The 18,656-nt window shown below is 34.0% G+C and overlaps 1 protein-coding gene across 6 annotated transcripts in view; it reads right to left on the minus strand.

Annotated features, from left to right (window-relative positions):
• The window catches only part of GRIK2 (glutamate ionotropic receptor kainate type subunit 2), a 721,121-nt gene that overhangs the window by 462,833 nt on the left and 239,632 nt on the right, over positions 1 to 18,656 (minus strand). For all 6 annotated transcript variants that reach the window (XM_010333764.3, XM_074397666.1, XM_074397667.1 and 3 more), the window contains exons 3-4: positions 15,321 to 15,488; positions 10,523 to 10,780 (exon numbers count right to left, since the gene is read on the minus strand). In XM_010333764.3, the coding sequence (XP_010332066.2) occupies positions 10,523 to 10,780; positions 15,321 to 15,488 (426 nt within the window). The remainder of the gene's footprint in view (positions 1 to 10,522; positions 10,781 to 15,320; positions 15,489 to 18,656) is intronic.

An 18,656-nucleotide genomic window follows, 5' to 3' on the forward strand; every position in this document is an offset into this window, starting at 1 on the left:
ATAATTTTCCTCCTTGCTTTTTTTCTGAAGCACTTTTATTTTGGATATTTCCATGACATAATTCCTTAGTTTATTCAAGTCTTAGTTCAAATGTCACTTTCTAAGAAAGGTATCTTCTGACATTCCTACTTAATACTGCAATATTCCCTCTCATGTACTCCCTACACATATCTCCTGCTTTATTTCTCTTCATAACACCTATCACATTTGATACTATAGCATATACACTTTAAAATAAATGTGCATTATGTGATTGATAAGCACTTGAAACTATATTTTTGTCCTTTAGTGTTGCCCTATATTTTAAAGGTTTTAAAACTTAGAGAATTAGTCCTATGAGCATATTTGGAAATGTTCACTATCATTTAATCAGAACTCAAGAAATAATTTTCTTTTTTTTATTATACTTTAAATTATGGGATACATGTGCAGAACTTACGGTTTGTTACATAGGTATACATATGCCATGGTTGTTTGCTGCACGCATCAACCAATCATCTACATTAGGTATTTCTCCTAATGCTATCCCTCTCCTAGCTCCTCCACACCCTGACAGGCCCTGGTGTGTGATGTTCCCCTCTCTGTGTCCATTTGTTCTCATTTTTCAACTTCCACTTATGAGTGAGAACATGTGGTGTTTGGTTTTCTGTTCCTGTGTTAGTTTGCTGAGACTGATGGTTTCCAGCTTCATCCATGTCCCTGCAAAGGACATGAACTCATCCTTTTTTGTGGCTTCATAGTATTCCATGGTATATATCTAGCAGATTTTCTTTATTCAGTCTATCATTGATGGGCATTTGGGTTGGTTCCAAGTCTTTGCTATTGTGAATAGCACTGCAATAAACATATGTGTGCATATGTTTTTATAGCATAATGACTTATAATCCTTTGGGTATACATCCAGTAATGGGATTGCTGGTTCAAATGGTATTTCTGGGTCTGGATCCTTGGGGAATCACCACACTGTCTTCCACAATGGTTGAAATAATTTACACTCCCACCAACAGTGTAAAAGCATTCCTGTTTCTCCACATCCTCTCCAGCATCTTTTGTTTCCTGACTTTTTAACAATCATCATTCTAATTGGTGTGACATGGTATCTTATTGTGGTTTTGATTTGCATTTCTCTATTTACCAGTGATGATGAGCTTTTTTTAATATGTTTTTTGGCCACATAAATATCTCCTTTTGAGAAGTGTCTGTTCATATCCTTTGCCCACTTTTTGATGGGATTTTTTTCTTGCAAATTTAAGTTCCTTGTAGATTCTGGATATTAGCCTTTTGTCAGATGGATAGATTGCAAAATTTTTTTCCCATTCTGTAGGTTGCCTGCTCAGTCTGATAGTTTCTTTTGCTGTGCAGAAGCTCTTTCTTTTAATTAGATCCCATTTGCCAATTTTGGCTTTTGTTTCCATTGCTTTTGGTGTTTTAGTCATGGAGTCTTTGCCCATGCCTATGTCCTGAATCATATTGCCTAGGTTTTCTTCTAGGGTTTGTATGGTTTTAGGTCTTATGTTTAAGTCTTTAATCCATCTTGAGGTTTGTTTTTTTTCCTAAAATATTTTTATGATTGCTTAAACAGGAATAAAAAAATAAGTTCAAGCATAACCAACTGTATGAAAATACTACTACACCAAGCTATGTAATCAACTATATCCAAATAATTAAGTTTAACTAATAATTGTTAATTGTATTTGCACTTGGAATTAGAGAACACAGCGCTTGAAGCTTGTATTTAAAATATACAGCCTATAATTATCTTAGATCCAAATTAGCACACTCTGAAATAAAATTAAAATTATTTGGTTGTGTGCTTCTTAATACAAAAATTGTTATATTATTCAAAAATTACTGTCTTCTGGGAATATATAATTTATATTAACTTTAATTTTATTTTATTCTATTTAAATATATGTGCAAGGTAAAATAAAATGAGTTTTCACTATTAATTGACCTTCTATTAATCTATCTCCAAAAACACAGAAAGATGTATCTAAAGCAGTCTATAAATATACTTCATCCAAAGGAATAAAGTTAGCATTTAAAGAAAGTGTTTTTTTGCTTTTGCTTAAGATAAAAGCTTTGACTTTTTAAAAGATAATCATATTACAGAAATTAGTCAAGGCTCAAGTTGGCAAACACTACAATTCCTAAAAAGATTACTGCTTTTCCATTACTAATTAAAAGAATGTACATTCTGTTCCCTAAAATCTTCTCATGTCTATCACGTCTATTTTTATCTCCACGGCTGCCCACTGATTAACTCAATCCTTTTGTACTATCATCCTATTTTTGTTTCATTGTTTTTGTTGATTTTCTTTTCTTTTTCCTTTTTTCTTTTTTCTTCTTTCTTTCTTTTTTTCTTTTCTTTTCTTTTTTTTTTTTTTTTTTTTAGACAGAGTCTTGCTCTGTCATCCAGGCATCCAGCATCCAGGCTGGAGTACAGTGGTGTGATCTCGGCTCACTGCAACCTGTGCCCCCACATTCAAGTGGTTCTCCTGCCTCCTGAGTAGCTGGGACTGTAGGCACACGCCACCACATCTGGCTAATTTTTGTTTTGTTAGTAGACACAGGGTTTTACCATGTTGGCCAGGATGGTCTGGATCTCCTGACCTCATGATCCACCCGCCTTGGCCTCCCAAAGTTCTGGGATTACAGGCATGAGTCACTGTGTCCAACCTTTCATTTTCTAATACTACAAAGAAGTTCAAATGAAGGGCAAAGCAAAATACTAATGGATGTGTTATATGCCTTCTCATACTAAATTACTATTTTAAAGATGTGTTTATGAGAACTCCAATACCACTGAATGATACCGACTGAACATTTCATAGCTGCTTTAAACTTAATATGTTAAGAAGCAGCCACCATCTTCTTTCTCAAAGCTCTTTTTCTTGTTTTCCCCTTCTAGGTAAATGTGCCACTGATCAGTATCCCAGACTAGAAATGTAGAATCATTCTTGTATCCTGTCTTCATCACTCCTTCCCAGGATCCACTTAATAAATTCTGAAATCTGTATCTCCTAAGTCCTCTTAGGATTCTTCAACTCAACGTAATTTCATCAAAACCTTCTTTTTTTTTTTTTTTTTTTTTTTTTTTTTGAGGCGGAGTTTCGCTCTTGTTACCCAGGCTGGAGTGGAGTGCAATGGCGCAATCTCGGCTCACCGCAACCTCCGCCTCCCAGGTTCAAGCAATTCTCCTGCCTCAGCCTCCTGAGTAGCTGGGACTACAGGCACGTGCCACCACGCTCAGCTAATTTTTGTATTTTTAGTAGAGACGAGGTTTCACCATGTTGACCAGGATGGTCTCAATCTCTTGACCTCATGATCCACCCGCCTCAGCCTCCCAAAGTGCTGGGATTATAGGCATGAGCCACCGCGCCCAGCCTCAAAACCTTCTTAATTGAAACTGTCATCTGTTTTCAACTTGGTGAATTCAGAAATTCTCCTGCTTCTGGTGTTGCCCTAATGCTCTCCATATTTCATAACCCCAACACATTTTCCACACTATAGTCAGAAAGCCATTAACAAAAAGTAGTTCTAATCATGCCACTCTCTTGCTAAAAATAATTTTTAAAAAGAGCAAAAAAAAAAAAAAAAGTCCCACAAAATGAAACAACTAACATCATGTCACAGTATTTAACAGAGTGGATTCTAGAGTTGACTGCCTAGTTTCAAAACCCAGATCTATCACTTATGTGCTATGTAACCTTGGGCAAATTACTTCAACTCACTGCATCTAAGTTTTCTCATATTAAAAATGTGGGATTACAAGCTACATGTTTCTTCTGTTTCTTGCCCAGAACTCTAAGTGATATGCTCCTTGTGTGTACATGTGTATGTGTGTGTATGTATTAGTAGAGAAATAGACTGGAAAGAAATCTAAAATCATTAACTTGATAGTAAAAACCTTGATTATTTTATCTTATTTTTATTATACTTTATGGTAATTCCTGAATTTGCTACAATAAATATGTATCAATTTCAAAAATTGTGAGATTAATAATAACTTCTTTAGCATAGAGTTTAATGAAGAAAAATGGCACATGGCCCATAACATTTAAATTGTTGAAAGTTTTAAATTCCTGTTACGTTTGCTCTATAAGGCACTGTACATGACAACAATCCTGAGAAGTATGGTATGCATTATCTTCACCTTACACATGCCTCACTTTTCAGACTTTTAGCGGTCAAATCTCTTGCTAAAAATTACACAACAGGGCCAGGATTTCAATCTAGAATGTTCTCACACCAAAGACCATAGTAACCACAATAGTCTAGACTGACAGACCTCACTCTCTCTCTGTCTTTTTCTGAGTTTCCAGGAAAACAATGAATGGATATATGCCCATTTTTGAGGCATTTAATGGTGATTTGAAAAGCAGACTCATCACACAAACATCACCGATATTGCTATAACCATGCAGATTCCAGGGCAGGGTGGCCAAGTAAAACTGGACTTGGTAGTACAAATCTCTTTGTGATCTCTCCTATGCTAGCTTTTAAACAAATCCACTGATCATTCCTCATCTTCTTTGTTTCTGTTAGTCATAATGAAGTGAGTGCATTTTCCTGACAAACTGGCTCCCTCAGGCATCCTCACAGTTACACATGCTGCACCCTGTAGACTCTTCTCCAGTTGCAGCATTTTTACTTATCCTTCATGACAATTTTATAGTAATGTCACTTTCTCTAAAACTCTCCTCCATCCTTTACAGCCAGCTTCTTCTCCTGAGCTGCATGATACTGTTTTCTTGCCTCTCTGAGCACTTGTTACACTAGAGTATAGCATTATTCTCTCCCAACTTACCCTACTCTGAGCCCATGTAGAGCGTCATGTTTTATTTACAATTCTTGTTCCCTCTGCCTAAGATAGCAGCTTGTATATGAAAATTTAATGAACGGTTGCTCAAATAAGTATATATATATATATATATATATATATATATATATATATGTTTAATAGCAGTTGAAATCAAATATAAACACAATTCACTCCTTCTTATAACATTTTTGAAATTATAACAAAAATCTTGTCCATATATTTGAAAATTATGGCTGAATTTATTTCTTAAATGGCAAGCACTTAAAGGCTACCTAACCAAATTTGACCTTGGGCAGAATACTTAACTCTTGGGAATTATGTTGCTTAAAAATGGATATAAACATCTTCCTATTTTTAAGAAGTATTAAGGTACTTCCACAATCGAGCAGCATTCTAGATGCTGGTGATAAAATAGTGAGCAGCCTTAGGGTTCAACCTGCTCAGATGTGTGGTTGATCCAGTAGAAGATGCACCCAAGAAAAGCCATTCAGAGTGTGATCAGAGTTCTCAGGGGTGTGAGGATGGTCATGGAAGTTTCTACAGTGCTTCTGGATGTGTTTGGAGAGACCTACTCCAGACTTGAAAGCAGGGCAGGGAAGCCCTTCATTGTAACATCTAAGCCAGATGGTACGCATGAGTGTGTTTGCACAAATGTGCACATGTACATGTGTGTACTTCGTGACTAGGAGGAACAGGATCAGAATGATCAGAATGAGGGCTTTCAGGGTGAAAAGAGTATTATTTTCTACAACTAAAAGGTGTCTAATGGCTCAACTTGAAATAAATTAGTGAGGGATTTAGACTCAAATACCATTGGAGAAGTACAGGGACTAGTTCACATCAAACATCATAAGTCTTCTCAAAAATGCCTTAGAGGAATGAGAAGCTATTAAGAGGGGAATGTATCAGAATTGTATTTTTAAAAAATTACACTAATTGCAGTGGAGAGACTACAAAACTGGAGACCAGTTAGAAGGCTGTTAGTAATAATCCGGATGACAAAGGAAGGTGATTTCAACCTAAGAAGTGGTAGGGTGTAGGAAGAAATAAAATATTTTAGAGATCATAGAAGTATAGAATTGACAACTGATTGTGGAGTTGAAAAAAGAAAAGAATCAAGGAAGACATTCATGTTTCTGGCTTAGGCTTGGTGGGCAGGGGAGCCAGTCACTGGAGGTAACAGTCATGATGTTGTGATAACCTGTTTCCTTTGGGACTCGTATAATTGTGAAGATTAAGTGAAATAGTTTATGTGACAGCAGCTACCACAATGTCAGTTCGTGGTGCATTATAGCTCATTTCTGCAGTCATTTCCACTCCCTTCTTGTCTTTTCTGAGGTTGTACTGGTAATTTAGTAGCAAAACTGGGACTAAAATCTCAGGCTTCTGTTTACCAGTCCAGAGTTTTTTTGTTAATGGACTGCTAATCTATAAACAAAGATGAAACACAGGGATTTTAAAGCAAATATGCACAACTTATCCTGGAATTGCTTACAAGCTGTCAGCTATCCAACTTATTTTTAGTTTATATTTAAAATGAATCATATGTTCCAAAATGACTGACAGAAACACAGCTTTGTTTCTGAAGCCAATTCTTTTCCATCATTTTTGGACATCATTCAGAGCTATAACAGACTTTCAGGGTGTTTAAAAGCATTCATCCATGACAACAACAAATGCTAATTATCATAAAAAATAAATAGCTCCTGTTAACATCATTTTAAGAATTTCTCCTACTCCAGCACTATATTTCATTTATCATCCCATCTGTTTTGGGGGTGGGAACAAAGACTGGATTGAAGAATAATTATCATGGACAATACAACAAAATAGAAATGAATATAAATGGGAGGAATAGCACACATAATAAATAAATATGGAAAGGAAAAAAGGAAACATGTAAACAAAATGGCACATGTGTCCCCTTCAGTAAACTGCAGATATATAAGTCCATTATAAAGACTGTGATGTTTATCTTATTGTATATGAGGTGAAGTTTTTTCCATTTTGGTTCACAGTCCTAGCTATAATCAGATTTCCTATCACATCATCAAATATTCATCTTGCTCTCTTGAGAAGTTTACAAATTCTCTTTGCTGAATTCTATCATTAAAACTATACCTTGCAAATATTCACAAACTATGCATCAAACAAACGTATAATATCCAGAACCCGTAAGAAACTGAAATAAATCAATGAGCAAAATATAAATAAGACCATTAAAAAGTGAGCAAAGGATATAAACAGATACTTCTCAAAGGAAGATGTACATGCAACCAAAAAATATGAAAAAATATTCAACAGCACTAATCATCAGATAAATGCAAATCAAAACCTCAGTGAGATATCATTTCACAATGGTCTGAATGGTTATTATTAAGAAGTCAAAAATTAAATGTTGGCAAGTTTGCAGAGAAAAAGGAATGCTTGTACAGTTTGATGGGAATGTAAATTAGTTCAGCCATAGTAGAAAGCAGTTGGGAGATTTTTCAAAGAATGAAAAATAGAACTACCATTTGACACAGCAATACCATTACTGGGTATATACACAAAGGAAAATAGATGATTCTGTTAAAAAGACACATGCACGCATATGTTCATTGCAGCACTATTCACAATAGTAAAGACATGGAATTAACCAGGATGCCCATCAGTGGTCGATTGGATAAAGAAAATGTGGTACACATATACCATGGAACACTATGCAGCCACAAAAATAAAAAAAAAATTGTTCTTTGCAGCAACACAGATGCAGCTGGAGACCATTATTCTAAGTGAATTTCACAGGAACAGAAAACCAAAGACTGCATTTTCTTACTTATAAGTGGGATCTGAACATTTGGCAAATCTGTACATAAATTTGGGAAAAATAGACACTGGAGACTATGAGAGTGGGAGGGAGAGAGGAGGAGAAGGGTTGCAGAACTACCTATTGGGTACCATGCTGATTGGGTGATGAGTTCAGCTGTACCCCACTCCTCAGCATCATGTAAAACACACCCTTGTGACAAACCTGCACATGTACTCCCTGATTTTAAAATAAAAGTTGAAAAAAATTCTACCTTGAGACTTTTAAACATAAACAGAAAGACAAAAAGTCTACTACATATTCATAAATACATCTCAAAGGGACTCTTCTGCCTATCTTAGAGTCAGTTCTACGATATTAAATAATGAAAAACTACTCAGGTTCTCAAAAATGCTGTAAAGTAAGAGGCAACAATTGGTCAGTTACAAGTGTAATTATCCCATTCAATAGTATTAAAGATATGAATAATTACATGTCCCTCAATAGGGATTAGAAGCTCAACAAGGGCTGGGCCTTTGTTTCCATTAGTGGCATATAATTCCTTTAGTGGCATATAATCTCCCTGGCATGTATCAGGTGATCAATCAAAATTCATTGAATTAAATGTTGCATAAAATATAACAGTAATAAGTTTTATTCTTCAGAGGCTTTCAATACATACTTATTCTATGAATAATTCTGTAACAACTCTAAGTTAGCATTACTACTTAAATAATCAGATCTTTCAAATTTCCAAGTATCTATGTCACCTTCAAAGCCAAAGGAATAGCAAAGTTTCCTTTAAACAGTAACTAGTAACTAAATAGTAAGCATTTTAATAAATTTAATTTGAGGTCAGGACTCTGTTAAATGTATATAATCAACTAGCTATACATATTTCCCTATTTATATTTGCCTCAATGATATAATTTAGAATATAATTTAAAGCAAGGATAGATCAATTACATAAGGCTGTCTTTTACCAAATTATTATAGGACCTGGTTCAAATCCCGTTACTATTTGGCCAATCACTTAAGAATCACATGTATTAAACTAAAATGCCACACATGTGCATGTGCACGCGCGCACACACACACACACACACATACACACACAGGATAGTGAAGAAAGGTCATATGTCTATAGACATTTTGAACACTTGTCAACTTTTTTCCTCCCATGAGGAGTTCAAGGATAATAATGAATAAATACAAAATATCACATGTTTGATGTACATATCTGTGTGCATACATACAGGTATATAATGTATACATTATAAGAATATACAATGTTTGGGCCTCATGTACCTGAATCACATCAGGAAGGACTGGAGAAAAAACAGTCCACAGATTCACAATGCACATGTATCTATACTCATATATTTTTGTAGATGACCATCCATAAACATAAGTGGACCAATTTGCAACTGAGAATGCCCTGGACCATTTTATTATACATACCCAGAGAAATCGTTCCTGTAGAAACTGGCATTACAAATTTGGCACACAGAATGTTACCAGTGACAAAGCAGTAATTATTTAGAAAGAAAACTATAATAAATTTAATAGGTTTAATCTGAGCTAAAAGACAAATCAAACATACTTATTTTTAAGGACTCGATGTGTTTCTAATTTTAATCAATTATAAATATTTCACATTTTAAAATAAGAAAACAAAATAACTCTAATTTCTATCTAGATGCATTTCATCCTTTCTTATCTAAACAAAAATGCTTTTGAAATTATTTGCACTTTTTTTAATCCTATAGTTCCCAGTTTCTTGTTCCCTGAAAGAGTTCTTATTTATCAATTTGCAGATGATCAATTTTATTGGCAAATGGTCAAATTTCTTCAGAGTTCTATATACTACATGCATGAACAAAATGTGCTCCTGGAATACTTTGAGAGAATTTAAATACAAATGAAATTAAATCTCAATGTAATTATGAAAGTATAGTGAAGTGTCCTGATATAAAATGTTATTTTGTTCTAATTATAAGAGCACTGTTTATATTTTTGATAAACATCTTAAAGTAAAATTAATTATCACACTATAGTAAGCAAAATAGTATGCAGCTGCTTCACCAATATAGCTTCCAATGAAATTAAAATTAAAATTTCATTTTTATTTTTTATTTATTTATTTATTTATTTTGAGACAGAGTCTCACTCTGTCACCCAGGCTGACATGCAATAGCATGATCTTGGCTCACTGCAACCTCTGCCTCCCAGGTTAAAGTGATTCTCCTGCCTTAGCTTCCCAAGTAGCTGGGATTGCAGGCATTCGCCACCACTTCTGGCTAAGTTTTCTATTTTTGGTGGAGACAGGGTTTCACCATGTTGGCCAGGCTGGTCTCTAACTCCTGATCTTAAATGATCCACCTGCCTTGGCCTCCCTAAGTGCTGGGATTACAGGTTTTCTATCTATATATATATATATATGAGATTCAATATGATCTAAATTGTTAGAGCATATTGTTTTTGAATACATGCATTCTTACTTTTTAAATAATGATTGAAATTCTAATACACACACACACACACACACACACACACACACATATATATATATATATATATATATATATATATTTACATATAAAATTGCATACTATCTCTATCCTTCATCCAACCTACCAAACTAGCTGATCTTTCACAGGAATTTAAAAAAATGCTTATTTTTCAAATACAGATAAAAAGTATGCAATATAGGTATACTTTGTTCAGATATGTGAAATTAGAGTTGGTGTTTGATTCTGTCTTTCCACCCTTGATTTAATTTAAAAACAACAACCACACAAACATACAAAAAAAAAAAACCTGTTAAGAATACAATAAGAACCTGGAATGGGCTTCAGAAAATCATCTATATTTAAAGCATAGCTCCAAAGGCTACTAATTTTTCTTACCAGTGCTGTCATCATATACAACCGTAACGGTTTTCCACTTGAAAAACTGCACCAGGTCTAAAATGGCACGGCTGAGTGAAGAGAAGTCTGGGTAGAGACTGACATAGAAGGAATCTTTGTTGTCTGACACCTGGTGCTTCCAGCGGGTCTGTATGTGGGGAACTCCCAGAGCATTGCAGATGGACTGCACTGCATTTGCTGATGAGCTGTGTGAAGGCCCGAAGATGGCAGCCACCCCAAGAGACAGCTGATCACAGGCTGAAGAGGAGATAAAGGTCTGTCAATAATGAGAGGAGAGATGCCAGTGTGCCAGCAGATACCACATTATTATTTTAAACCCAAAGGTATCAGCCTGAAGAAAGATTATTTTTAAATATATCTGCTTTTCACTAATTTAAAATTTTGTCTGACTGAACATTTTCCTTTTGTTACAAGGGAATTAATTCACTCAGATGCCTGCAGCTCAATGTTCAAATAATTCTATAAATAGTCAGGGGAGGGAGAGAGGGAAGGAGAGAGAAGATTAATATTTTTTTAATTTAATGGGGCAGTGCCTGTTTTGGAAGACAAGTTTATGTGAAGGGGATGAGGGAATAACTCAGCTTCTGAAATTCATCAAACAGCTTTTACATTTTCCATTTCTTAATCAAAAGCCATGTGTTTCCCCCTTTATCGTGCAATTAGCTGTGGTCACACACAGCTGAGTATTTCCACATGTCTGATGATACAGGTCAGGCTATGCATGCACTCAGCCACATGAAACCTGCTATGGCTCTTAGAGGGTGATTTCATATGGATCAGTCTCACTGAGTAGGAAAACATCAAAATCATTAGACAAGTACTCAGTCATCTTGATATATTTGGCTTTTGGATGCTGTAAGTGTTTCCTATTATTCTAAACTTTTTAAAGTTTGTATTTACTCACAGAAAATTTTATTCATATCAATAATAACCACAGTAATTAAGAAAGGCATGAATAAACTAGAGGTATTCAGATTAAAATAGACTGCCGTGACTGAACTTTCTATAAGGCACACCAACACAAAGAGCGAGCTTGGGCCTAGAAAGCGAATAATTAGTGGGAACAAAAAAAATATCGTTAGATATTTGAAGACCTAACATGTGAAAGAAGCTTAAGTTAGTTTCACTTGATGGACAAAGGGAAATTAGAAAAAAATAGAAGCTTCTCATGATTTTTTACCCAGTTTATTATTATTATCATAATTTTGAGAGAGAATCTCACTCTGTCACCCAGGCTGGAGTACAGTGGCATAATCTTGGCTAACTACAACCTCTCCCTCCCGGGTTCAAGTAATTCTCCTGCCTCAGGCTCCCTAGTAGCTGGGACTATAGGCTCCTGCCACCATGCCTGACTGTTTTTGTATTTTTAGTAGAGACAGGGTTTCACCACATTGGTCAGGAAGGTCTCAATTTCCTCACCTTGTGATCTGCCCACCTCAGTCTCCCAAAGTGCTGCTATTACAGACGTAAGCCACCATGCCTGAACTATTACTACTATTTTTAATTCTAAAAATGGCCAGATGCCATGGCTCACACCTGTAATCCCAGCACTTTGGAAGGCCAATGCAGAAAGATCGCTTGAGAACAGGAATTCGAGACCTGCCTGGATAATATAGTGACACCTCCTCTCTGATAAAACTAAAACACACACACACACACACACACACACACACACACACACACACACAATGAGCTGGGCGTGGTGCCATATGCCCGTAGTCCTAGCTTCTAGGGAGGCTGAGGTAAGAGGGTCACTTGGGCCTGGGACATTGAGGTTGCAGTGAGCCATGATGGTGCCACTGCTGTTTTGCCTGGGTGACAGACCAAACCTCTGTATAAAAAAAAAAAAAAAAAAACTAAAGTAAAACATGCTAAAAAATGAAACAGTCTTCCTCAAGAGGCAATGGTTTGCCCATCACTGCAAATATTTAAAGGACAGAGAAGGATTGTTCTTGAGCTTTAGGTATAAATTTGGTGTTCAGAAAATTTTGGTCATTTTCTCTGTTTTCTGCATAAAATATAATATAGGTGAATTAAGCATGATAATATTTAATAATTAAATTATTGTCTGAAAAAATTTGTTTAATCATTGTTAAAAATTCAATATAATCTAAATAAACTGTTTTTAAGTACATGGATTCTTTTTAAATAATAATTGGAATTCTAAATTAGCATAAATGCGGATAGACTTTAGAATTTTTCACTCAACGTGAGATTTTAATTCTTGTATATTGAAGATGAATGATCTTCTTTCACCAGATTTATGACAAATCACAAACCAAGAAAAGCTAAAAACACTGTTTTAGGTTATTTAGAATGTCTCTAAGTGTGTTTCAAGCAAGATTAGAGCTTTCAGTTATCAGAACAGTTACTTAAAAATAATATATTATTCAGGCTGGGCGCGGTGGCTCAAGCCTGTAATCCCAGTACTTTGGGAGGCTGAGGCGTGTGGATCTCGAGGTCAAAAGATCGAGACCATCCTGGTCAACATGGTGAAACCCCATCTCTACTAAAAATACAAAAAATTAGCTGGGCATAGTGGCACGTGCCTGTAATCCCAGCTACTCAGGAGGCTGAGGCAGGAGAATTGCCTGAACCTAGGAGGCGGAGGTTGCGGTGAGCCAAGATCACGCCATTGCACTCCAGCCTGGGTAACAAGAGAGAAACTCCGTCTCAAAAAAAAAATAAATAAATAAATAAAAAATAATATATGATTCAAATAATATTCAAGCTCTAATACATCAAAGTATTAATTGAGCAGAACATTATTACCTATTAAAAATATAACAGAAAAACATTGGATAAAATGTTAAAATGTAACCTTTCATTTCTTATTTTTTGGCATTGGATAATTAAAATGTTTTAATGTCTAACTTATTTATTTTATAACTAATCATTAACAATATTATCAATATATACATTTTTGATAAAGCTAAAAACCCATATTGGCTCTCTCTGTTATGTTGTTTTTATGTATTGCTCTATCCTCCAAGCAATAATAACTCAACAAACAAGAGCTTCAGAAGATGAAATCCAAACCATGACATTCACAAAGAAAGTTACTCATACAGTTATTTGAGCTTTTCCTAGCTTCAAGCCAAAGTGAACTGATGGACTTGATTCCCATAAGTTTTTATTGGTTAACAAAGCTTGTAAATTCCTTATCATATTTTGGTCAAACTGCATGACTTTATCACTTTATAATTTTGCTAGGGCATTCCCAGGATAGTACTCTGTTTGTTGTTAGAACATTTGAACCTGTGTTTTTTTCATGCTGATCATTTGAAATCACCATTAAGAAATCTAAAAATATTTTATCTATACTGCATTTATATACCATATTCTTTGATCAAATGCTTTTATTAGAGGCAAAGCTTCTTCTTACTAATGGAAACAATCATGAGCTATGCCACTAATCAAATGTAATAGTCTTGAGTTAATGATTCATTTTGCAATTATGATGACAAATGTAATATTTCACAGTTACCTTTAACCTTTTTCTCAATCTTCAAAACCTTATATCACCTGACATGTTTCTGAAATGTGGAAACTTATTTGTATTCATAAAGATATGAATTAATTTAAAAGGCATGCAGAATATGGCTTTGATAAACACTAGTTAGCTGCTGCGGGGAAAGAAGGATACTTTCATCTTGAAAAATATTGTGCCTTGTCAGCTACCATTAATATTAACGAGCTTAGGAAAAAAAACTGCACTAAACTGGAATTAGAAATAATTGTATATACATTTCCATCAATATAAGGTAGCTAGAGTAAAACCATGTTAGCATTACAGAAAGGCAAACATTGTTTAAAAATATAATGTTATATTAAACATTTTGTAAGCCTTCTCTTTTGAGAAAAATCTTTATTATAAAATTTAATTCCTGCTATGTAAATGCTAACTATGCAAAAGGAAAGATCACCTACTTTAAGATCATCTACATATATAAGAAAAGATCACCAACATAAGACTATAGAAACAACTCTCAAACACATTTACTACTGAATGCTGTTGGGTTAAAATAAAGGCTGTAATAAGTTTTCTGTATTGCCTTCCTTCATATATGAATGTTAAATTTTTATTCCACAAAATTATTTTTCTTTTTAAAACATTTTTTCTGTATTTTTGACATTCAAAACAGTTAAAACACAGAAATAAAATTCATAATGTATTCTAATTATTTCCTTATATAATCCAGTTTTTACACTGTCAGCTATTTATTTTCAGTTACAAAAAGAAATATTAGTTGGTTAAAATATGAACATGAAATATACATAAACTAATGGTTGTTTAAAATTTTCCAATTAAGTTTCAATATCACACTGGCATTTTGAAGTAACTTAGAACCATGTATCTTTCAAGGTAGCCAATAAATTGAGACCACAGTAATAATATAGTGGGATTGACAGATAATACAAATAAAGGCGTAAGAACGAATTGCAAGACTTGGTAAAATCCACTGATACTTATTTTAGTTTTGTAGGTTCTTGAAAACAGGAATGCTTTAATAACAAGAGAGAAGGATCAATAGAAAAAAAACAGTTTCACTATCACAGATGTAATTGTATTTCATGTTATAAGCAGATTTTTTGCAATAGGTAATTACACCACTTTATCTTCTCTGATTAAATTTATGTGCACTTGGAAAATAAATCTTTGCATGCAAATATTCCTAACAACTTACTAACTATGTGTTGAAAATAGGAAATATCTTAAGAATATCCCAAAATTTAAATTCCAGAAAAAAAAAGATGTTAAAAATCTATCAATTACCTTTCTTGGATGCTTCGAAACTATCATAAAGATTTATCTTCTGGGTGTCATAAGTAAGGGTAGTATTGGGTAGTAACGTTCTGTTTCTGTTAATTGTGTTCACGGCAAATCTGAATGCAAGTTCCTCAGCTCCCATTGGGCCAGATTCCACATATTCAAAAATACCACCTGGCAAAAAGAAAAAGAATAATCACATAATTTTTACAGGATAAAGAAAATATCAGAAGTTTTCTTTACTTTTATATATGTATATGTGTATTTGTGTGTGTGTGTGAGTGACAGAGAGAGAGAGTAAGAGAGAGAGAGAGAGATTTAAGTACATGGGGTTTGTGCTTGCTTTATGAACTTTGGGATATTCTCTTGTAGACACAGCTATACTGGTAAAATTGCCTTAGTATTGCTGCCAAGATTTAACATGATACAAATATAATTTTGACTTTTTCTTTAGTTATTACTTATTTTTGGGCCTAGGTATATAGAGGTCTTTCCTTAAGTACTGAAAATTATCCCCCTAAAATTCGTAAACAGTTCCAGAATAATTAATCCTCTGCATTGACATACACTATAAAATTAAGCACTGAAAATATTATATTAAATGTTGTCTCTATTCAGAAATCAAAATTCTTTTGCGTATTTTTTTTTCTTTTTTTCCTTTTTGAGACAGAGCCACTCAGTTGCCTAGGCTGGAGTGCAGAGGCGTTATCACAGCCCACTGTAGCCTTGACCTCCTCGGGCTCAGGTGATCCTCTCACCTCAGATTCCCAAATTGTTGAGACTACAGGCATGTAGCATCATGCCCAGCTAATCTTTGTATTTTTTGTAGAGTCAGGCAGTTCACTAGGCTAGGCTAGTCCCAAACTTCTGGGCTCAAGTGATCTGCCTGCCTTGGCCTCTCAGGCTGTTAGGATTGCAGGAGTGAGCCGCCATGCCGGTGGCACAATTTTTATGGCACTTATTGTGTTAAAAGCCCAAATTATTTGCAAATTTCAGTGTCTTGCTTGGGAGAAGAGAGAGCATTTTGCTAGTTGTTTTATTCTAAGTCCCTTTTAAGAAGACACTTGACACTTATGAAGGATGGCTCTCCAAAACAAACCAACTCTTTTAATCAATGAATAAAACTGTAGTATATAATTTTGGCCATAAAATGTAGGAGTATATTTTTTAAATATGTCCCTTCAATTTGTGACCTTCTACCAGCTCTGTCTCATTCCAGTTCCCTCACTCTTGTCACAGCCTTCCTTCTCTCTTCAATCATTACTGTCTCATTAGTTGGGAGTGACCTAGCTGAGACCTTTGCCTCCAAAAGAATCATAATTGGTTTGGAGAATGAAATAAAAGGTAGAGCACCTGATCCCTAAACCCCTCCAACCTCTGTCCTTAGGAAACTAGTACTTTAAAAATGCAGAACATTTATTTTTCTTCCTTTCAAATTTCACACCATGTACTCCCAGCACAGTCATTCATAAATTAAACTTTCTTGAATAAGCCTGTTATATATCTAGCAATTCATACCTCATCAAAGATATTTTGACACATGTATATCAGGTGACTATACTATTAGCAAACTACCTATTATAAATTAGTAAGAAGTCATAGTGTTGTAATAATTCCTCTAACTATGAGGAATTACAACTCAGAAGAGACTAGACGGGTGAAGCAAATTAATATTCAGGAAGAAGAGAAAAAATGTTGTTTGATGCCATATCAGTTTGAAATATTTCTCTTATTCTGGATTGTAACCAATTTGGTGGTATAGTTACTAAAATAATCAACTTGTCAAATAGCACTCAATATATTTGAAATCTTTGGTGACTTATGGAGGATAATAATTAATTATTTGTCTAATGGGTATAAAGATCCAAGCTAGATTCCTTCTGTGTATGTGGAGAGGAACAGCGGTATTCTTCTTTACTCTTTACTCTTACATATACATTTATTTGGAGCTAGACTGGGTTTACATTCTGGCTTTGCCAATTGCTATCTCTATAATTTTGGGTAGTTGCCTAAAACCTCAGTCTGAGCTGCCTCATCTCTGAAAAAAGAATGGTAAGGGAGGCTACTGCATAGAATTACAATAGAGAATAAATGTTAGCACGTACAAAACATTTAGAAGAGTAGCTGTCACAGAGTAAGCACTAAACAAGTGTTTCAGGTTACAATTAATCTTCAAAGCCATCCAACATAATATTATTTTACAGGAATTACTCCTTTGGTCAAAGATCACATAGCTGTCAAGTGATAGAGCCACTAGCAGAATCTGCTCATGCCTGACTTCAAAGCCCTTGTCTATTCCACTACAAACTAATAGTTTTCTGCAAAATTTTATTCAGGCAAAATATACAAAACTTCCTAAAATGTGCAATAAGATGACTTAATAAGATGTAACTAAAATGAAAGATCTTATATGTGAAGCAGAAGAATAACTGACTAATTGTAAGGTACTTGTAAAGTTAATTAGGAATAAAGGGACAATTATAGAAATGCAAGCCATAAGTGGATTCTTATTAGCAAATAAAATTTTAAAAAATTTCTACTTTTTTCAGTTCAAAATGGTAGTTTCTATGTGATAAAAGTATGCAATAAAGATCATAGCTAGTAATATTGGGCCAATATTTTACTGATTATAATACTGAATCAATATTAGATAACAGTGAATTAAAATTTTCTTACTCTTTATCAATCTTTAAAATAAATAATTCAAATTCCACTTTAAGTTTACATATTTGTTGCCAGTTTGAATGTTTAAATAAATCTTTTTAATTCCTTAGGACAACCCATTTTCTAGCTTAAATTAAGAAACAAATAATTAAATTTTATTATTCTAAAGCCAGAGTTTAAAATTTTATATGTAATAAACAAAAACATCCAGATAATGCAACATTTTAAGACAAAATATAACCACCCAACAACATTAATTCAAGAAATGAGAGAAATTCTGAATAGCTTATTGGTCTTGATATGTGCAAGAAGGTGAAACAAAAATCTAGTAAAGAACTGGTTTCCAAATAAAGTTGGACTAATGTCACAAACCGTTGAGAAGAAATAACCTTTTTGATTTTATTTAAAAATTTGGAATGTTTTTCTATCATCCAACTTAGTAATTGTTCCAAGAAGAGAAAAAAATCATCATACTATATAGTATAAAGGCAACTGATAATTATTTTTATTTTAAAATACTTTTTAGAAAACAGTAAAATGTCATTTTATTAAGTTTAAAAATCACAAATGAATAGTAAATGTTATATATAAAAGAAGGAAGTTCCCATTAAAGTCAGGAAAAAGATAAAATGTCTACAAAATCCAATCTTCTTAATATTTTTTTCATTTCATAATATA

This window comes from Saimiri boliviensis, chromosome 4 (assembly GCF_048565385.1).
Source record: "Saimiri boliviensis isolate mSaiBol1 chromosome 4, mSaiBol1.pri, whole genome shotgun sequence".
NCBI classification, from domain to species: domain Eukaryota; kingdom Metazoa; phylum Chordata; class Mammalia; order Primates; family Cebidae; genus Saimiri; species Saimiri boliviensis.